Here is a 23433-nt window from a genome sequence, read left to right as displayed (position 1 = left end):
GAAGGAGTCAATGACGCAAGTTTAACTCATCTTAAGGAGTGTGTTGATAGTGCATATTTCAATGACATTTTCCCTCAACAAGTTCATAAGGATGATCCTTTGGTTAATTCTCAAGTCGTGATATTTGAAGCAGATATCTTTGAAACACTTGAGATTAAGAAGCCACTTCCATCTCCCAAATCATTTGAGGATAAGGCTCATGAGGTGGAATCACCATTTGTTGATCCACCCCGTCCAAAATTGCTGGACTACTCTTTAAAAAAGCCACCTTAATGATGAGTGAAAATAGTCGAACTTAACGACTTGAAACAAAAGTGTTGGTTGGGAGACAACCCAATGATTTTATGCTTTATTAGATTTTAAGTTTTAATAAAATAAAGTGAGTTTTCACATGCATATTTTCCTTTGCTAACAAGGTGCAAGAATTTGGCGCACCACCCTAAGGTTAGTCAGAAACTCGAAAGGGAATTGAAGGTGGTTCAAGTAGAATTATCTTCATTGCACAATCTAGATCTGGATTCTGACTTCAAGCCACCAATTCCATCTTCCCAACAGCACAATCAAGCGATAATCACTCTCAATGAGTGTGCGAATTTCTAACGTGTTGGGAATTTTTCTGAAAGTAGGCGGCCTCTTCTCCATCATCAGAAACACTTACTATATCAGGGAAGCTTACTTACTCCTTCACCTTGAGAACAATGCATAATCTAACTGGTGGAAGAGTTTAAAAAAAGGAAAATTGTGAATAATATGCATGTATAACTTGCTGGATTTTCTGTTTTTAGTTGCTTTTGTTTTAGTTTCCTGAACTAATGGCTTCTTTTAGCTTGTTTTGTTTGATGGTTTTTGTCTTCAAAGGTTGGATATTGGAATGACTGCTGGAAATACACTTGAACATAAGGGGAGTATTTGTCTTCTTTTTACATTTTCAGTGCTTGAATTTTGAATGAATTGAAACTGGTCACCTATATACTTGAATTTACGCTTGAATGTGGAGAAATTGTGGTCTACTGGCAGGGAGAATGGTCAAAATATAAGAGGAAACTTTGCCAAAATTTCTTTAAAATATTGATAGATTTGATCTAATATGGTGTAACTTATCCCTTTTTAGTTTTAAAAGCTCGAAGTGGAAATAGAAGGGATATAGTTACTGAGCAAATATCTAATCCTTTTTCCCATTGAGGACAATGTGAAATTTAAGTGTGGGGGAGGGATTAATTTGGATAATTTGGGTTCATACAACGATGCAAAATCTTTCTCCCAAATTTTTCCAAAATATGGAAGGAAATGTTGAAAATGGTCTAATTTTTTTTTCACAAAAATTTTTCAACATTTGAAGATTCAAATACTTATTTAACTTCGTAGTAATTATTATGCGATCAGAACTGCTGCTATAAAGAAAATATATTTGTAAAGTAGATTGAATTATACCTTGAATTTTGTATGTTTGACAAATTTCCTATCTTGATTGAATTTTACAAATTGAGTGATGATTTTGGTCAATATTTGCATTATTTATTTTATGATCATTCTATAAGAGGGAAATTATCAAAAGAAAAAGAAAAAAAAAAGAAGAACAAGAAAAAGAAAAGCAATAATAATAATAATAATAATTTCCACTCCAATGATTCTAGAACCTAGTAACCGGGAGTTGGCATTTACAAATCTCAACTTTCGTGTAGAACGGTTTTTGAATTAAGAGTATGCAAAGCAATTTTAGTAAGTGAAGTGTTGAGTAACCGGGGATCTTCATCTACAAATGTCGATCTTCGTGTCAAAAGACATAATCACTACTGAAGGAAGCCCTTACTATGAATAACTCCCTCGGAAAAAAAAAATAAATGATGATCATGAAATTTGTATGCTTTGACTTGACCTGGAAGATTTGCTTAAGAGTAAAATTGAGTTGAGAATAGAAAGTGAGTTGAACTAATCTTAAATTTCGGGTATAATTTATCTCCTTTGCTTTATATGATGAGTATTTGTGGCATTTAGAATGGTTGTAGAATGATTATCTACTTTGTTAATAAAGGATTGCAATTTGAAAGATATTTGACCAGAAAAAAAAAATACTTGAATTGTTGTTTTGATTTGGAATTTCTTCTTGCTTGAGGACAAGCAATGGTTCAAGTGTGGGAGTATTTGATAAGAGTTTATTTTACGTATTTTTAAGTGCATTTTATTAGTTAATTTTCAGTTGATTATTTAGTTTTATAATTAAAATAAAGAGGTTTTTGGTAAAATTATATATTTTTGGTAAAAGTGGATAATATTGCATTTCTATTGATTTTAATGGTAAAAACTTCATTTTCTTGTAGGTTAATGATCCAATCACCAAAAGATGTCAAATGAGGTGAAAAGTAGATAATTGGTGATGAATTCAAGTGGTAGAAAAGAGAAATGAAGTGAAAAATGTTCAAGTGAGAAAATGCAAGTCAAGACAATGAGAGGGGTTTGCGCCAAGGTAATCCAATTCTTTATATTTGTTTTCTCTTGCTAAAGAACTATTTTATAAGTAGAACTGGCAGGTTTTGATTACCATGGTATGTTGCTGATGATCTATTTTTTTTTTTTATTATTGCCAGTACTTCGTGTTGTCAAATTCACACTCAAACTGAGGCTATTTTATGACATACTCAAAATTTTCTTAAACTCAAAACGCAAGAACACACATGCACACCATATTGTGGCTTTTACTTTCTACTTTACGGGCTCTCAAGTTTCTTGGAGCCGTCCTTCTTTGAGTTTCAGGATGCAACCCCAATAGCATATTTATACTAGTGCACATAGATCACTATATCATCTGAGTCCGATTTATAGCCAGAATTAGATGTTGCCAACATGAAACCGACACCCGAAATGGCAATTCCAGGATTCTGATTTGCATTTATATCACATACTCGGTGCTGTTTCTCATGGTTTTTCTCTTATTCATTTTAACAGTGAGATTTCTTAATCAATTTTGAAGAGGAAATCCATTTTTTCACCTCAAGAATCAATATTTCTTTTTTTTTTTTTTGGCTGAACTTCAGCAAAGTTCGCTGTGTATGCACAAATTTCGTTGCCTAAAATAAAAGACAAGAAAACTTGCATAAATATCAAATTTATTAAATCAAATAATAAGTGGGTTACAACCTCTGAAAATTCTTGCACCAAAGAAATTAATTCCTTGATTCTTTTCTTCGAATGAGTTCAACCGAAGGGTCCAAAAAGTTTATTCTCCGATCGAAAGAGTGTTTTCTACAATTTCGATGAGGAAAACGATTGATTTGATAATGGCATCGAATACTTGGAACTTGTAAGTCTTCAACACCGATAGCAGGAGGATTTGTTTGACTTGATTTGGGCTTGGATTTGAAAGAAAAAGCTCTTGAGAGAATTTGACAGCGTTTCTCCGGAAGTTAGGAATTTCTCTAAAAAAATGTCCCTTTGCCTTGAGGGAAAACCTCTATTTATAGCCAAAATATATAGACTAAGTCTTCAAGAAAAATCCTTAGAGCCTCCCTGCCTTTTGGATAACTTATAACTCAAGAAATCCATTTAGGTTGGGCTTAAATAGTAGGCCAACCCAAATAGTCCGTTGTGAATTAATAAATCAATTCAATTTATTCACTTCAATTTAAATGGATATTACAAATTTGATTTGATAGCCCATATAACATTGGCCCATTTTGTCAGTCTAAAATATATTGGACTTCTATGATTTAATTTAATTGAATCAAGATCAATTTAATTTAAATAATCTTGACTAAATAAATTAAATAAAATTTCTTTGTCTACAAATGCCCCCACTTCAAGACTTGGCGAGGCATTGTTGACAATTGCCAAAGACCAAGCTTGAAGTTTTAATCTTGATTTTTATTTTTATTTTTCTTTTTGTCTCGAAATTGAGCAATTTGGAATTCCTTTAGCGTAGGTCCATTTGGAAATCAAACCCAAGCTACTAAAATTCTTATGGTGTGACTTTGTACTCTAGCCTTACGCCGCAACTGAACCAAGTTGATTTGGGCATAGAATCATGATTCCCGTGGCTTCAACATTTTAAGAAATCACAAGACCACTTCTGTTTTGACTTGCGGTTGTCTTCAAAACAAGCAATACATAGTTGGAGAAGGTTATTAGTTACCTTAGTCTCCGAATACTAATGTTTCCAAAACCAACGTCCACGTGCATAATTAGAACCTTAGCTGAAGATGTTACCAAATTCCTTCATAATAAATTGTCAATAAAGACCACTTCAAGTTACTTAGAGGTCACATGGGATACTTCCTTTTTGCCTTGCAACCATGAACCAACCCGCTACTATTTGGAAACAAAACATCCCAAATACCACCGCTAAGGTCATTGCTGGTCCAAGTCTTGACTTAATATAGCCATTGTCAAAATTATCTCATTCAAAACTAGTAGCTACCAATTTCACGCATTCTGGAATTGCATCGAGGCCACCATGACAAGTACGGACTTTGACAATATCCTAATTGGTTTCAAACCACCCAAGTTTGCAACTTTCCAAAGAAAATCGCCTGACTTCCTCTTCACCTTCTTACAACCTTTATTTAAAGAGGACGTTTACGGCCCAACTTATTCCGATCTTAGTTGTAAAAAGGCTAGTCATTTGTTGAAGAACGCATCACCAAAGCTTTGTAATCTTTGGGTATTTCCAAAAAATTTTTTTTCTTGAATGAGCTAATTCATGAGCTTCGCTTGCTTAACTTGGACTGGAATTTTCTTGCTTTCACTATGAATTGGAGAAAACTTCCTGTGATTAGGATATGTATTGCGGTAATGTGTGGGGAAGTACCACTGGACAGGAGCTTTATCACAATGAATATCTAAGCAAAGTACGATAATACATCTTTTTGTGCGTGTTAGTCTCACCATACCTGATATCAACAGATGTTGATGCAAGTAGAAAGGGTTTGCATCTCTTAATCATGAGATTTTGAGTTTAAAACTAATGGGATGGAAAAGAACAACGTTAGAAGAATTTTTCTACTGCAAGAGGTCAACGCAACTGGTATAGAATTAATCGCAGACCGTAAAACAGATGCATATGCCTGTGGTTAATATCAAAAAAAAAAAAAAAAGTGTCACCAAGTCTGATTACCGTGGAGCATTTAGTCACTCCTTATTTGAAGAAGCACCTAAATCCCACCACTAAAACTTTATGAGAAAGGGACATAGATGGAAGAGTAATGGTATAAAAACTCCGATGCCTCCGAATGATGTAGATGATGTGATGTGGCACTGCTTTACCACGACTTATTCAGCTTCCAAGGTAATCACCACTTCGGACCACATTGTTCCCAAATTACTCGCGATCTTATCTCCTCTTAGCCGGCAAACTTCCACCCAGCCCAACCACCACCAAAATTCATTCCTTCTTAATCATCCCTCTTCACTTCAATCTAGGTATGTAATCGGGTCGAATCTTACTCGAGCACGACTCGAGCTCAATCGAGTCGAAAAATCTCAAACTCGAGCTTGACTCGAGAAAATCTTTAAAAGCTCGAGACTCGACTCGATAAGATTCGATCTTTAGTTAAGATTTATCGAGTCGAGTAATCAACCTTTTTGACTCGATACCTTACTTGTAAATTCAGTATAAATTATATCTATAACGGTCATTTTATAATTATCATACATATATTATTTAAATTATATGGCTCGACGAGCTACTCGTCGAGCCATGAGTTGCAAAATTCTGATTCGAACTCGACTCGAATGTGTACTCGATTAACTCGAGACTCGGCTCGAACTCAATTTGATCGAATTCAAGCCAAACCATTGACCAAGCTATTCGCGAGTAGCTCACGAGTAGCTCGCCTCGCTTACATCCCTACTTCCATCTATCCTGACCTTCAAAGACAAGTGCTCAAGCCTAGCTACGGCAGACTCGAGTTCTACCAGATTAACTTGCCAAAAAAAATTTGTAAAACATGCTTTCTAATGTTTTAAAAGAAGATACCATGTCATTCAGCAATTAAAAAAGATAAATTCTTGATCAACAAATAAAGTGCAAGCCAAATACAAAGAATATTTAATCATAATTTCAAGGTCGAAGAACAAAACTTTTGCTTGTGGCAGTGCATCTTGTTTTAGGTGGACGGAGGTCAAGGGTAGTTGATATGTAGCCTAAATTCCGGATTAGCTTGGCAAATAAAGGGAGGCTGGCGCAATTGCAATGGTGAATTGCTCATGGATTTTCATCTTACAAAAGAGAAAGTGCTTGTGCTTGAGGCAGATCCCTCCATCAACTTATGTTTGCTTGAAATTGTAACCCACTTGCTAGTCAGCCACGTACTTCAGGTCCATTCGGATTTCGGAGTTTGTATCATTTTTCAGAGATGGAAAGCAGAGTAAAATAAGTCATTTGCAGGATACTGTACATAAAAAGCGCAAGTCCCAAAACTGTCATCGCTTTTGAGACGGGCGGGGTGCTTTAACTATAGGGATAATTTCAGAAACCTCCCCTTAGATTTTTAATAATTTTACTATGCTCCCCTGAAGTTTAAAAATTTGCACGCCTCCCTTATCATTTAAAATGATAATTTTATCCTTAAATATTTTAATGAAATTTCCTTATTTGATATGCTTATACTTAGAATGAGTTTTAAAATTATTTTTTCATTCTTTTTCCTTCTTATTCCTTTTTTTAAAATTTTTTTCCAATAAAACTATAGAACTACCACTATTACCTCTAGTTTCTAGAGTGACCAAATATCGAACTAGTGATTTTTTTGATAAGTTAATTTTATATGTAATCCAATGTTTTTGCTAATCTTTGTTTTCTTTTTTTTTTTGTATTAAAATTAACAATAAATCAAAAAGAAATTGTCCAAAATCATTACTAAATTATGATAATCCCACTATTCGAAAAATTCATAAACTCTAAATGAATTATTTCAATATTTTCTTTTCTATCTTATAAATCTAAATCCATAATAAAATATTATCAAAAGTATCCCATCATAGTGATAAAATTATTATTATAGTTATTTATCAAATAATAGGTATGGACATGAAAATTTGACACCTTTTTCCTTATAAATATACTAGATAATTTTATAATTATATAGGAAATAAATTAAAACACATTACACAAAGACATTTTTTATATTCATTTAAAAATTTGATCAAATCAGTATTATTTTAAGGTTTTCTTACTTTAACTATCAAATCAAAGAGGTAAGTGTAATTTTTCAAATCTCAAGAAAATTCAGTGAAATTATCAGAATCTCAGGAAAGGTTTTTGAAATTATTCCTTAACTATACAATAAACCCCATCACACATAAGAAAACATGTTGATTGAAAACCTCCATTACAAAACTCTAGTTTTTTCTAGGTTTCAAAATCTACCTCCCTCCTGCAACATCCTGATGGATGATGGCTAACAACCTCAAATCCAGAGAGGAAAATAATGGCTAGGTGTCATGAATGAGAGGCATGCAAATTGGAGAAATTAAAACGTGGCTAATTTTGCAAGGAGGTAATAAAGAAGTAATGGCCCCAAAATTCTACTGAAACGATAGGAAGGACTGGTCCTGAAATTCCGTGGGAGCACAATAATTTACGATGGACTGGTCCTAAAATTTGATTGAAACAGGACAAGAATAGTCACAATCAGTGTGTACGATCGAGTTAGTGTAAATCTATGCCACAATCTTCAGAATGCGATGCAGCGTGAAGAAAATATCTAAAATTCCATATTCAACATCTTTACTCGAAAATTGTGTAACTCGGATGTTCGAGTGAATTCTTATTCATCAAATTTCATAAACAATTTTGTAGCCTAGGCAAAATTTCATACTAAAATTTTAAATTCAAATTTTGTATAGTTATCATTTATCTAAAATTAACAGCGTAAAAAAAATTAATCTATATTCTTTCAGCTGTGAATATTCCTTTAACCAATCACATGCTAAACAATAACTATTAAAAACTACTAGATTTTATATCAAGAGTAAGAATGGGTACTAATCGACACACGTTATTTATTGTATTGTAGATGGAATTCATCTATAAAAGGTACCAACGAACATTGACCAATTTTGGTGGTTGGATAGCGGATTATTTGTAAAAATTTACTTGTTTACACTATCAACACAATTTTAATTACTATTTTATCTCACATACGTTACATTGAACAAATTTTACATATTTTTTTCAAGAAAAAGTGATCCCCAATAATTTACCATCCAAACACAATCAGGTTCCAATGATTTTAAAGGGGGGCAACTATTACCTTTTGGATATGAGGAAAGGTCAATAGAATTATCGTAAACCTTCGGTGAAGTATTACTCCCTCTAGTGGATAAGATCGTCCTTGCACAGTTCATGGCCAGGATTTGGCCACAAAAAATTATATGGTTCAAATCACGTCTTGTACCTCGATTTTTATAATGTGTGTGGACCCCATAAAATTTTGTTCTAAAGTTACATGTTGTGCAAATAAAGTTACGCCGTGTACAAATAAAGTTACGTCGTATGCAAAATGCACAAAACCGCCAGTACCGTTCCTGCCCATGGTCCTCCCTCTAGTGTCTCCGATCTTGATGCTTGGCCTTACCCAAGTCACCGGCAGTCTAACGAACCATGGTTTCAAATGGTTTTCTAGTGAATCGTTTCTGAACCGTTTTACTTAGTTTAACGAGATATAACTTGCAAGTTCATTTTGGAAAATATAAAAACACTATCAGCATGACATAATATAGAAGAAAATTTTGTAGATCCCGCATACGACGCTAAAAATATTGTACATAGTGTAATTTACTCTTACATTTTTCCTTTTTTTGCTAATAATGGCCATCAAACATTCAGGAACGGTTACTGTTGCAATTGTCCCTGTCTGAAATTTGAGTCCAACCAATCTCAAATATTTTATGGATTAGCATGAGTATTATTAGGTCAAACTATTTTAAAATTGGAGTTAAACTATTATAATATTTCAATTTGTTTGCCAAACTATATTATTATTAGGTCAAATTCGCCCATATAACTTTTAAAATTTTGTTTTGATCATTCCCTTCATTTTCTCTTGAACATATCTTCGACAGAAATAATTTCATATGACATGCATATCGCTATCGCAATGGTGTTTTCATCATTTTTGCAAAAACCTGAGTCGACTAACCTAATTCTAAATTTCTTAATTAAGACCAGATGAACATTTTGTTTTGTGTTATTACAGCTATTGAGTTTCTAAATTCCAAAAGTTTTTTCTTTTTTTTTTTTTGGGAATTGGTGAGAACCTAGAAAATTGACGAAATGATCCAAGTAAAGTCCCATTTGAGTCAATTGAAACCCCCAAAATAAAAAATCCTTGAACAAAGTAAACTTTGAAATGGAAGAGGAATATGACATCCTGAACGCTTATCAAATCTTTTTTTTTTTTTTTGCAATTTTACCTTGAATCTTAGGTGCTCTTTTTCTTCCTTTTTGGGCAAAAACTAATTTATTCTTCCGTCTAAAAATCATTATAAGTATGACAGCCTGAACTTTACAAACAAAGTACTCTCTAATGTACAATATCACAAAGGGACCTTTATAAATTATCGAAAGGCAAATCAAAAGATGACAAAATTGTGCATTTCATAAAAACTGTTCAGCTATTATAAAATATAAATAATTATGTCAATTAATCCTTTTTTCTCAATTACTTGATTACCATCTAAACTAATGGTTGTATTCAATAAAATTTCAATGAGAAAGTTAAACAATAAAAAACAATCATATAATGAATTTGTAGCTGGCTGCCTTATTTAATTTGTTAAATAGGTAACTGTAATAAATATTAATATAGTGAAGGTGTAATTTACTTTTTACTTAAACCATTCAAATTACTTTTGGATAAATTAATTTAATTCTTCGCCATCTTATGACTTCCTTTTTCGGTCAACAAGTGTTCCTTTATCATTAAGTAATTTAGAACAAATTTTTTTTATTGATTTTTACATTGTTCAAAAGGTTTGGAAAAAAATAAAAGTTTTATAGACTACAACGAAAAGATTAGAAACAAGAGGATTAGAAACAAGATATACAAGAAAAGAAAAACAATAACATATTGGGCAATATATGTAGAACATAAAGCCTACTTGGCCTACGGGTGCAGAGAGTTGAGTTTGGTGGTAAAGTGGAAGAGATTGTAAGTTGGAGATCTTAGATTCAAAATCTCTCACTTATTCGAAAAAAACAAAAAAAAAAAAGGGAAAAAAGGTATATTGCTAAAAATCAAATTTAAAAGCTATATTTGACACCCGAAGGAATACCTTAGACAAAGAGGTCCTAGGTTCAAATCTCTTCTCCTCTCTCCCAGCCTCTTAAATCTCATGATTTCCTATTGGAATTGAAAAAAGAAAAAAAAAAAAAAGACACATGAAGGAATAGGAACAGGAATATATGTTTCTTAACCACGGCAAGAGCGCAATTTGGGCAAGTAATTAGGACCACTGATTAAACCTAAAAAACGTATCACATCCGGATATGTATTGCGGTAATTTGTAGGGAACTACTACTGGAGAGGAGCTTTATCACAATGACTATCTAAGCAAAGTAGGATAATATGTATTTTTGAGCAATTTTAGATATTACAATTTCTGTGACAAATTGTTAAATTTAAATCATTGATATGCAAGGCACTTCAATTGTCCCTGTGGACATGAGCAGTAGGGTGAAAATACGTTATCTAACATTGACTATATAGATGTATATGACGTTATATTATGCAATAAGCTGATCAGAGAAGTAATTTAACTTGTAGGTAAGCATGCAAGAAAGCCCATATAAATAGATATAGACTTGGAGTTGCAAAGCTTTCTGTCCCTGTCAAGTGAGCTTCAATTTTTCTTTTTAACGATCTGGAGAAAATGTTCACTTCTCTTGAAACACCACTGATAAGCCAAGGTTTATTTAAAGTTACATAATCAACCCGACCTTCTTAATTGTCATCATGCATTCAAAAGCATAATGCTTTATGCTTTTTTTTTTCTTATAAGAATTTGAGTTTTCATCACAAAACTAAAGCAATGAATAGAAAGGTCCAAGATCTTATATATGAGGTAAAATCCTCCACACCCCCTTAGATTAGTTTAAGGTGCAAGTCCTTTAAGTAGAGGTAGAGGAAAGGCCCTATACTACCAGGAGGGGTTAAATTAGACACCGAACGGCATATATTCACTAGTCCATTGTGCAATAAGTAAAATGGAGCTGCTCCAAGATCACTTTTGCAATGGCTACAAATAAACATATTTTAGCAAATATTTTGCTCAAGTTTGATTGTATGCACTATTTTGATACATCATAAAGACTTCCTCTTCTTGCTGTTGTAACTCCAACAAAGTAATACAGTTGGTCAATTTAGACATAATGACTTTCCATTTTCTGAGTTTTTGTAATGGTATGATGCACATTAAACATTCAATTTCCTTTATTTTATGCAATAAACAATTTAGATATCTCGCAATTGTTTGATATTGTTTGTTATAGTTGTTTCTTCTACAATATTATGATAATAATCAAAATTTCGTAAACAGGAAAATTAGTATCGTAAAAACCTTATATCTTGGGAATAAATATTCACATGCAAAGTACATGAGGTAAAAAATATGGAGATAAAGAAGGCAAAGCCAGTCTGTCGGTCTATCCATCTATGTTAATAAGATAAGTGCAATGGAATTTTATGTTTTGAGTTAGGAGCCTTTGAATTTGTTTATACTTGTTCCCAATTAATATTGGTCCCAAAATGTATATTTTTTATGGAGTCAAAAAATCTACCGTGATATACTCCCTTCATTCCAAAAAGCTTGTCATGCTTTCTATTATGAAATGTTTTAAAATATTTATTATGTTACAAAAGTTAAAGTCATCTTTAGTCTCTATTTCCAATGTTGTCCCTTCCTTTACTCGTAGACATCTTATATTCAAATTTAAAATTTAAAATTTGAGGAGTAAAAGTTGAAAGAGATGCATAAATATCACATTCAAAACATTGTTTTGTTTGGATAGCAAATTATCCCAAATAATATTTCGTTTGTATTATAAACATATTTTCTAATCCACCTTTTTATATTCCTAATTACCTTTTTATCTTACATATATCATATCACAAAAAATGCTACAATAATTATTCCAAATAATATTCTATCCTACTATTTTTAAAAAGTTAGATTTTCGAAGTGCGATGAACACATTGAGATGGAGTAAGTACATAATATATAGAGTTTTTTTTTAGAAAAAATTATGCCTAGGTGGCTTTGACTATGCATGCAAGAACATAATATAGCAAGACGGTAGTACTGTAGAAGACATGATTAGTCGATTCAATGTCAATGTGTGTATACTTCAAACAATGATTTATTCTTTTACGTAAAACTATAAGCTATTATTGATAGAGTAAGAGAAGTCCTACGCTTACAAAGTTGCAGAGGACAAAACAACCACTAAACCCTACACTTTGTCATATTACTCTCAGTGTCTCATTCATCGTATCATGTTTTTCTTTTTTCGGCTATTCCAAAATTATTATACCATATCTAAATTTGCAAATAATTTTCTCTTATTTCCATATTTATACCTTGTTTACCCAAGACAAAAGATAACATTTTTTTTTTAAAATTTTAGTAGGCTCACACTTAAGCTTCATTTGACTGTGAAGTTTCTAGACATATTGTGCGTGTTAGTTTCCTACCTCCTCTTAGCCGGCAAACCTTCACCCAGCCCTACCACCACCAAAATTCATTCCTTCTTAATCATCTCTTCACTTCCATCTATCCTGACCTTCAAAGACAAGATAATTTCTTGAATCAACAAATAAAGTGGAAGCCAAATAGAAAGAATATTTAATCATAATTTCAAGGTTGTTCTTCGACAAGAAGAACAAAAATTTTGGTTGTGATAGTGCATCTTGTTTTAGCCTTTTAGGTGGACGGAGGTCAAGGGCAGTTGATATGTAGTCTAAATTCTGGATTAGCTTGGCAAATTAAGGGAAGCTGGTGCAATTGCCATGGTGAATTGCTCAAGGATTTTCATCTTACAAAAGAGAAGAGCTTATGTTTGAGGCAGAAAAGCAAGAGTATGGTCCCTCCATTAACTTATGTTTGTTTTGAAATTCTTATCCCCTAGCTACTTATCCAAGCAAATCAGATGCATTCGGATTTCGGAGTTTATATCATTTTTCACAGATGGAAAGTACAGAAAACCAAGTCATTTGCCGGTTACTGTGCATAAAAGGCGCGAGTCCCAAAACTGTCATTGCTTTTGAGACGACGGAGTAATAAAGAGCTACCAAAATTGATTTAAATATACAATAATCTCAGACGTTGGTGGCTAAGGATCAGCAGGGAGATTTCAAACGTTGGTGGCTAAGAATCTCAAAAGCAAGGCATAGACCAGAAGGGATGGGACATATTGGTTTGACTGCAAATATCTTGTGGCAAGTGTGGAAAAAAAGAAACAAAAGGGAATTCGAGAAATCAGATAGAGATTCACCATTAAGAACAATTGGAAGAGCACATAAGGAATGGTTGGAACAGCTGCAGGTAGAACTCACGAAAGACAGAGAGCACAGAAGAAACAGTCCCTAGGCAAGAATTACAAGACCAGGACTATGCAAATGAGGGAGCTATGATTATGGAGATGGCAACAACCAAGAAAAAGGACAGCAAACTTTTGGAATTGGAGTCACAGTCAGGGAACAAGTAAGTAATAGAATGGTAGGGTGGGTAATGAAAGAGACAAGTCTGGGAAACAAACTCCTAGATGAAGCACTAGCACTGAAGCTGGTCCTGTGCAAAACTATGCAACGCAATTGGAGCAAGGTCAAGCTGAACTTTAGTAACAAGGAGCTGTGGAGACAAATCATACAGCAGAGTCCTACGGACAGCAAAATGGCAACAGTGCTGGTAGACATCTCTAAGCTACAGAGATTGTTTTGCATGTGCTCCTTTGGTTTGTGTGGGGAAGAAAATATGATAGTTAGCAAAAAACTGAGTGATGATGCCTAAGGCGTTATTGTTGATGAGAAAAGACTATTTCCTGAGTGTTTTGAACACTTCTTGTATAGTTTATCTCGAGCCATTGCTCGTACATGTAATCTTTTTTCTTAAAACAATGAAATTCTCTTATCATTTCAAAAAAAAAAAAATACAATAAACTCTACACAAGTTGATTGAAAACCTCTATTACAAAGCTCTCAGTTTTTTCTTGTCCTCCAAATCTTCGCCCATACTGCATCATCCTGACGGATGATGGCTAACAACCTCAAATCCAGAGAGGCCGAATAATTGTTGGGGGTCATAAATGAGAGGCATGATAGTGGACAACAAATTGACTAAATTATAACGTGGATAATTTTGCAAGGACGTAATAAAGAGGAATGGCCCCAGAATTAAACAATAGGAAGGACTGGTCCTAAAATTCCGTGGAAGCACAGTAATTCACGATGGACAGGTCACATTGAAACAGGGCAAGAATAGTCCCAATCAGGGTGTATGATGATGTTAGTGTAAATCTATGCCACAATCTTCAGAATGGGATGCAGCGTGAAGAAAATATCTAAAAATCCATATTCAACATCTTTACTCGAAAATTGTGCGCCCCGGATGTTCGAGTGAACTCTTATTCATCAAATTTCATAAACAATTTTGTAGCCTAGTCAAAATTTCACGCTAGGATGTTTAAGTATAAGATACACTTGAGTGAAAAGAGAAGGCAACTTGTTAAGGGTATTTTGATAATTTATCGCTCCATAGAGCTCCAAATTGAATTATTCTTGATGCATTGGAAAGCTAATTCAAAATCCTACAAATTTTATGTTTTACACAAGAGGTTGTTCAGCCTCTATCATCAAGAAAATATCAATTGAAATTGGACAAAAAATAGAGCAATGATAAATTTTGTCTAGAAAGTGCAAACCTGCAAGAACAATACGTGGGGTGCAATACGGGATCTAAGGTCGCGATTTCAAGGTCATATATTCATCATTTTCAGTTGCAACTTACTTTGCAACTTGTTCTTTATTCACACAACTTTCCAACTCAATTCCAACAAGCAAATTCGGTTGTATCTGACCAAGAAGAGTACGAAAACTTGGAAAACAACTCTTGGTGAGTTCAAAAGCCAACTTTGTCAACCAAGAAACAACTCACCTTGAGCTTAAATTCTCTATAAATAATAGCCTTTGGGGAACATTTTTAAAACTTTAAAAGGTTAGAGAAACCCATAAAAAATGTAGACTTTCACTAGAGTTTCCTTAGTTCATTAGTTAGGGTAGTATAGTATAGTTAATATAGTTTATCCTTCTTGTATTTATAATTAGATTTGGATAAATATTTGAAGAGCAAAGATGGAGAATTGGAGCTCAAGTGATAAGGGTGGCTTCTCTCCTATCACTTTCTCTTTTGTATTTAAGTTCATATTTAACTATGAAACAAGTTTGGATTTGTTTTTCTTAATGTTTAGTTAAAGTTTATGCCTAGAGTTATGGATGAACTTTCTATATCTTGTTAGTGATGTTTACTTGGTTATTTGATGATATTATTTTAAACAAGTTATTTATCACTTTTGCTTATCTAATAATGATTAACTAGACATTAATTGTGATAATCTTAAGATGTTAGGTTTGCAATGAGAATTGGAATTTAACACTAGTTCAAGGAACTAAAAAATCTAGGGAGTACACTCATGAGAGTAGAGGTGCACCTATTTGGATTTAGTGACTTGTTTCATGTAACTTCGTAGAAAAAATGAATTTGTAGTTAATTTTATAACCAGGAGAATAGGTATGACTTAATTACAAGTATATTTGATTCACTAGGAGAGTAGGTTTCACGTACATTAGGAAATTACGTCATAACTAGCCAAGATAATAGCATTCACTTAACCGGTAACTTCATTTGCAAGAATAGTGAGGAATTCCATACCTCTAGGAACTTTCTATTATTATTTTTATTACTTTTATTTCATATTTGTAATGTAGATTTAATATCTAGTACTTGTGATAGTCTAAATAATAAAGGAATTCGAAAATCATCGGTAGTTGACAATTTTCCCTGTAGAATCGGCACCTAATACCCCTATACTTAATAAACGTCTCGTATACTTACGAAAAATCGCGTGTGGAGTATTTATAATTTTATAAATATAAAATTTAACTGTAGATGAACTAATTGTTATATGTATACCCGCGCCGGTCATGATTCATACTTGAACAATCTTTAATGCAAATCTCGAACCCACTAAGAAAATGGGGAGTGTGAAATGATTAGATTAGATTTCGTGAAAATGCACATTCTAAACATGCAATAAAATATTGAAAACGTAGATTAGGTGAAGAGATGTATTCAAGGTCTCTATTATTTCAGCCTACCTCATTCACTCAATGTCTCATAGTTTATGAACACTTTTGTCAAGTTGTAACCTATTCATTTGTCTTAGTGCTCCGTAATTTTTTTAATTCAATAGTCTCCCTTATCAGAATACGTACGCGACGTGATCTCTCTAACTTATAAAATTAATTCCACTCAAATAAATAAAAAAATGATAATATTAATCTTTATTATCAGATCAATTTCGATCCATGGGACACTCTCTCTATTATCTTTTTTAATAAAATATTATAATTTCATTAATAATAGAAATTAGATCATCAAACATACACAACTATCAAAAAACAGATCTAAAGAAAGGATATTTCAGATATAAGAACAATAAAAATTATGTTATAAAGCTCTAAATTTAAAAAATAAGATAAAATAATTGTAACTCCATAGACATCTGTACATGCTTCCAATCACCAAATCTACTAATTAACTATTTCAAGTTCAAATATTATGATGAGATCTGCCAAATAGATCCATGATATTTCAGATCTGATAATCAAAATTTAAAAAAAAAACTCAAATCTAATAAAAGAAAAATAAAAAATTTTCAAAAACTCTCACTAGGAAGAATAAAACTCTCACTAAAAAATTTAGGAGAGAAGAAAACTCTCATTAAAAAACCCTAGGAAGAGAAGAAACTCTCACTAGAAAAATCTTAGGAGAGACTTTATTCATACAAATGAAAAGAAACTATATAGAGGGAGGGCTGAAGAGACTTTTAATTAGGGAAATTTTTCTAGAGAGAAGGAGGATAGAATGAACAATTAGAGATTAGTTGAAAAACTCTCTCAATTGTCTTATCTCCATAGATTTTTAAAATAATCTACAATGGTTTAGGGCAGCCATTGATTTGGCGGCACTTTTAACATATGTTATAATTGTTGTGACAGTTTTGTCTAGATGTGCCAATTTTATGTGGTTAATTAAAATAAATAACCATTATAAATTGACAAATTTTTATACATGCCCGTACTTCGCTGCTAATTCATATTGAGATCACATCATTTTCTGTTTATCAACTTCACTACTCCAAAATACATTCGATCGGTTAGAACTCTATCAATCAAACCATCCAAGCTAAAGAAATCATCCCTCCATATTTAAAGCACTTTTTTGGTGCCACGTTTACACTATTTTCCGGTAGTGTTCACTAGTACAAACTGAGAAAATGGAAGTCCTCAGTTCAGACATAATAAAAGGTATAGGGGCAAGATTTTTTCTTAGTTCCGGTGGCCTGGCGATAATAGAGACAGTTTTTTGGCACCAGCATAATTTTTTTTGAGCCACCGGCATAAATTACCCAAAAGAATAACTAGTCATTAGTTTGATTTGCTCGAATTTACAGTTAACTAGACCTCCCTCTAGTCAAACCATCAAAGGTTAACTTGTATGAAAACACACCCAGCATGTTAATTTTTTTTTTTTTTTTCAATCTATTGAGCTTCTAAATGTTATCCATCGAACTATTGTACGTATGGAATATGATAAGTATTTATAAAAGGTTTTTCACTAAATCTTCAATTCTTTTTCATAATAAAATTCTAAGTGAGGTACAATAAATGTACCTTAATATAATTTTAGAAATGGCTTAATCTACTTTTACTTGATTATTGTTTAAAGTTACAAACTCCTACTAATCACTAATTTTCTCAATTAATTATTAGTCCATAGCCTTATTCCTAACTTTCAGGAATTTCAAAACCCCTTGAACTTGGGACACCGATGCAGATTGTCCATCAAAATTGCTCATTTTGAAGTTGCAAAGCTTTATACTTCTGCAAATAAGCTTAATATTTTCTTTTAATAATCTAGAGAAAAGTATCTACTTTTCCACAAAAACCACCTATAAGCCAAGGTGTATTTGGACACACATCAATTTTTCGACTTGCATGTTCCAGAGATGGGTGACTTTCTTGGCCAATTACATAGCCAACGTTAATCGTCAGCATGCCCTTGATCAAAAAGTATCATATTTAAGATACAGTCAGTTAACGAGTTGTCATTCAAGAAATTAAGAGCACAGTTGAATGGCGCCAAAAATTGACAGGTTGTCGAAGCCTGTGCAACAATAAAAACCTGCTCAAACTAAAAGTAATTTCTGTAGATAGTGGTGAGCAGGGTCGAATCCACAGGGACTGGAAGTAATTGTTTCTTTTCAAATTCACAGTAACAAGGGGGTGTTTTTATGCAGAAGGTGACAATAAAAGAAGTTCAAATGAAATCTAAGAAACTACTAAAAATTAGAGTGAAAGGACATTGCGATTAGAGTTGAAAGACGAACCAAACTACTCAATACTTCGATCTACTTCGACTCCATAAGGACTTGTTCAAACTTAGTTCTCAAAATCAAGTCAAATTTGAACAATATTTTGTGTTCGATAAACTTTTAAATTTGGCTATATCTTGGTTTGATTAGCATAAATTAGAATCTGTAGGTAAAAATTTCAAGTTACTTGAACTTGACTAAAGTTCAACTCAGTAAAAACTTGTTCGACCTCAGATCTTTAAAAAAAAAAAAAACAAATCAAATTTTAACACTATTTTAATCTCGTTAAAATAATCAAACAACTTTAGACACTAGAATATTTATCTTGATTAGATTCGTTTATACCCTCTTTAGTTTAGTGATAAGTGATGAGACAAGAAAATTGACATGGCTATTAAGTATGCACAATATTACCTAATTAAATGTCTCCAAAACCCAATTAAACTTTAGGTTCAGGGCAGTTGTAAGTCCTCCAAGAAGAATTCAACAAACTATTTAAGCACTATTTATACTTGAGTAAATCTTATATACACTGATACTGTATACACTATTACTATTGGATTCATGACATGTGTGCATGCACAAATTGAATTTCAAATTCACAATTTACATAGTTATCATTCATCCAACGCTGATAATGTATACACTGCCAGTATAGAACAGATTAATCCTTTATACTTATGAAAAGATGTTAATAGTAAAATTAAACACAAAAATCATACCATTCACGTTTTTGTGTACAGATGTTTGAATTTTCTAGATGCATACAGATTAGGGAATAATCTCAAGTATCAAAGTAACAGTAGTGTAGCTGATTGGGTCCCCCCCCCCCCCTCCAATTGGCTCATCACACGCATTAGAGATTGACTGGTTCGATGCAGGTAAGGGTCTTGTCAAAGTGAAAAAGAATTAAAAGCAAAAAGGAAGGGGAAGGAAGAAAGAAAAATTTTGCTTCACTCTCTCTATCGGCTCTTTTTCACCGGTGGCGGCAATCAATCTGGCCATCGGCTCCAAAATCTTCCCCCATCCTGCAACATCAAATCCAGAGAGGCCGCATAATGGCTGGGTGTGATGAATGAGGGGCATGCTAGTGGACAACAAATTGACTCATAAAGAAGGACGTAATAAAGAAGGAATGGTCCCAAAATTCTACTAAACACAGTAATTTACGATGGACTGGTCCTAAAATTTGATTGAAACCGGACAAGAATTGTCGCAATCAGGTTGTAAGATGATGTTAGCGTCAATCTTCGTCACAGTCTTCAGAGTGGGATGCAGCGCGAAGAAAATGTGTATAAATTCATATTCAACATCTTTACTCGAAAATTGTGGACCCCGGATGCTCGAGTGAACTCTTATTCATCAAATTTCGTAAACAATTTTGTGGCTTAGTCAAAATTTCACGCTAGGATGTTTCAAGTATAAGATGCACTTGAGTGAAAAGAGAAGGTTTCTTTAGACCTACTCATCATCAATTTTGATTTACTTGTTTTGGGCAATTACATAATCAACCCAACCTTGCTAATTGTCAGCCTGGATGAAGAACCCTTAGAATATTAATTAACATCTTATCATGCACTACAAAATACAGAAGTTATAAATAATGAGGTAGAGGTAGACCTAATCTATAGATTTATTTATGGACGTTCTAATCAATTGGAGAGTTGATGTAAGTTGACTTAGATTATATATGATGATAAAGGAAATTGTTGTGGCTATATAATCCACAAGTAGTTTGAGAAATTGAGTCTACCTAAATATGTTTTAATTCGAGTTAGAATATGTTAGGGTACTTTTGAGACTGCCAAGATCGAAATGTGGAAAGATGTATACTTGAGATGATAAGCATAAAAGATGTAGTATTGTTAATTGTCTATTCTCTATGAACGTGGATATTTGAAGCATTTATCTAAAGGGATAATTCCAAAAACCTTTCTTGAGGTTTTTGACAGTTTCATTTAGTATCTCTTAATTTTAAAAAATATCACTTGTCTTCCCTCCTTTTGTCTGTTTATAATATTGTCAATCCATTTCAAAATATATTATTACGAATTCATTACTGCATAACGAAGATGTTTCATGTCAAAAGTACCCTTTATTATCCTACCCTTTTTTTTTCAAAATTGAAGGCATATAATCAAAGGTTGAAAATAAAGAGAAGCTGTGTAAATTTGCAATGTTGATAGAATCAACATAATGGTGATAATTTAACATATCAAAAAATTGGTTTAAGAACAAATTCAAAGTGTTTTCAAGCCTAAAAAGATTATGCCTTCATTTTAAAGTGTTTTTGATCAATTTGCGGAGTTTTTCAAAATTTTAGAATTTTCTAAAACAGTTTTCTAGATTGATGGCCTAGAAAAAAAAAAAAAAGAAAGAAACAACAGATATGTTTACAGACTCATTTGGGGTTTTCTCAAAGACCAAAAATTATTCTCTTAATTTAAAGAGTTTGTGGAAGAATTTAAGGATTTATGATTTTTTAATTTTTTAATTGTCCAAATAAATGGCTTGAAAACTTGAAAAGGATAAAACTCTTAACTATATATTTGGAAATTTATTTGAGGTGCTTTCAATGTACAAAGTGTTTTTTTTATTCTATGATTCTCGAATAAATTTTATGAGTTTTCTAAATTATTCAGAATTTTAAAATTTTATTATATTTGTTGTGCAGACAAATGGAAAAAAATTTATTAATAGTTCTTTCAACCTTGTTAATACCTTGTCATTCCTAATTAAAAATTCATATCGGCCAACTTTTCAAAAGCTAAGGAATTAATTAACTAGATTTTTTATGAAAACAAAATGGTTCAGAAGAAAAGGGCAATATTGGAATGAAAATCTATTTTATGTCAATCCACAAAATGAGTTTTTTAATAATATATATTTAAATGGGTTGACAATGATACAAAAAGCTAAAAATAAAGGAGACAAGTGATATTTTGCAAAATTTAGGAGTGCTAAATGATATTGTCACAAATTTTAGGGGAGGTTTCTGAAATTATCCATTATCTAAAACGGATATTCTTTCAATTGGAGTATATAATGAATAGTAATTATTTTTAAAACTATGTATCATATCATATCAAGAGGCCCTATTTGATAGTTCAATTTAGCACTTAAAGTGAACGGATTCAGATCTTAACATATTCAAATCGTTTGATAATCAAAAATTAAATATCTGAATTAATTAAATGTCACTAAATTTCCTTGAAAAAACTTGCTCCCAAAATTAAGTGATAAACTATTCGCTTATCACTGAATGTGATATACATTCAAATATATTAAATTTAATACTTAACAATTCAATAATTTAATGAATTCAGATCTCAGTTTTTATGTTTCAGTTTTATCAAATGCACGGAGAATGAGTCCTATTCAACATATAATATAGTCTATACTTCAGATGGAATTCATCTATAAAATGGTCATTCTCCTGGCAACCAACATACGCAAAAGCAAAGAAGCAAAAATACATAACTGAAAAAAAAAAAAAGAATGGGTTTCTCTTTGCAGCCACTGTTCTTAGCAATAATATCCCTGCTGATGATATCTGCATTGACCAGGTCCTCAGAAGGCGCTGGAATCGCAGTCTACTGGGGCCAAAATGGCAATGAAGGAAGCCTGGAAGGGGCCTGCCGTAGTGGCAACTATGACTATGTAAATATTGCCTTTCTGGTATCCTTTGGCAGTGGCCAAACACCAGAACTGAACTTAGCTGGCCACTGTATCCCAAGCCCTTGCACCTTCCTGAGTTCTGAGATAGAGGTTTGCCAGAGCCTAGGCATCAAAGTGTTTCTTTCTCTTGGTGGAAGTTCTCCTGGGCAAGGAAGAGGACAAATCCTGGCTTCTCCCGAAGATGCTCGCGATGTTGCAGCCTACCTCTGGAACAATTACTTGGGCGGTCAATCAGACTCTCGCCCACTTGGTGCTGCTGTTTTAGATGGTATAGACTTTGACATCGAATATGGATCGAACCTGTACTGGGATGTTCTCGCTGAGGCTCTCTTTAATTATAGCACAGCAGAGAGAAAGGTATACCTATCTGCAGCACCACAATGTCCCATTCCTGACGGTTATCTTGACACTGCTATCCAAACTGGCTTCTTTGACTACGTGTGGGTGCAATTTTACAACAATGCTCCTTGTCAGTATACATCAGGCGATCCCAGTAAACTCTTTGCCAGTTGGGATCAATGGGCTTCATATACAGGCGTTAATACATTATTCCTGGGATTACCTGCAGCCGAAGCGGCCGCACCTAGTGGCGGTTACATCCCACCAGAAGTGCTAGTTGAACAGATTCTTCCCGTTGTGCAGAGCTATCCCAAGTATGGAGGGGTCATGCTTTGGAGCAGATACTATGACCAAAACTACAGTACAGCAATCAGGCCTTATGTTAACGGTGATCCTCTGACTTGTACAACCAAGTCCGTGAAAAAATCCCATGCTGTAGCATGAGTTCCTCTCATTATCTGCCGCGAGATGAAATGTAGTCCTGGCTGCTTATGCCAGAGATCAATCTACTAATGAATAATGGGCTATGAGTTCCCAAATCGATTAAAATGTTCAGTAAATTTCTTCCCGTTTTAACCGCGCTCTCTCTCGAATGAAGGGGTACAAGATCTAGTTTGAAGAACCAGTTGCACCTTCTTTTTCTTACAACTTCTTCTAGATAAAATTTTTTGAAAATATTCAAACCACATTGAAATTGAAAAAGAAAATGTTAATTTGCAATTGAAGTTTGAGGAACACTATCTATTTCCCCTCATATTTCAGTGCATTACATG

The 23433-nt window shown here is 33.1% G+C and overlaps 1 protein-coding gene across 1 annotated transcript; it reads left to right on the top strand.

Moving 5' to 3' along the window:
* Positions 1 to 22097: 22097 nt before the first annotated feature.
* LOC113689871 (acidic endochitinase-like) lies at positions 22098 to 23199 on the top strand. The gene has a single exon (XM_027207666.2). It carries the CDS (start codon positions 22142 to 22144, stop codon positions 23102 to 23104), a length of 963 nt encoding a protein of 320 aa, XP_027063467.2. The 5' UTR covers positions 22098 to 22141; the 3' UTR covers positions 23105 to 23199.
* Positions 23200 to 23433: the final 234 nt, after the last annotated feature.

This window comes from Coffea arabica, chromosome 5c (assembly GCF_036785885.1).
Source record: "Coffea arabica cultivar ET-39 chromosome 5c, Coffea Arabica ET-39 HiFi, whole genome shotgun sequence".
In the NCBI taxonomy this organism is placed as follows: domain Eukaryota; kingdom Viridiplantae; phylum Streptophyta; class Magnoliopsida; order Gentianales; family Rubiaceae; genus Coffea; species Coffea arabica.
This window is presented reverse-complemented; position numbering and strand designations above follow the sequence as displayed.

Excerpts from the sequence above, each read along its gene's own strand:
- LOC113689871 (XM_027207666.2), top strand. The coding sequence starts at position 22,142 with ATGGGTTTCTCTTTGCAGCCACTGTTCTTAGCAATAATATCCCTGCTG.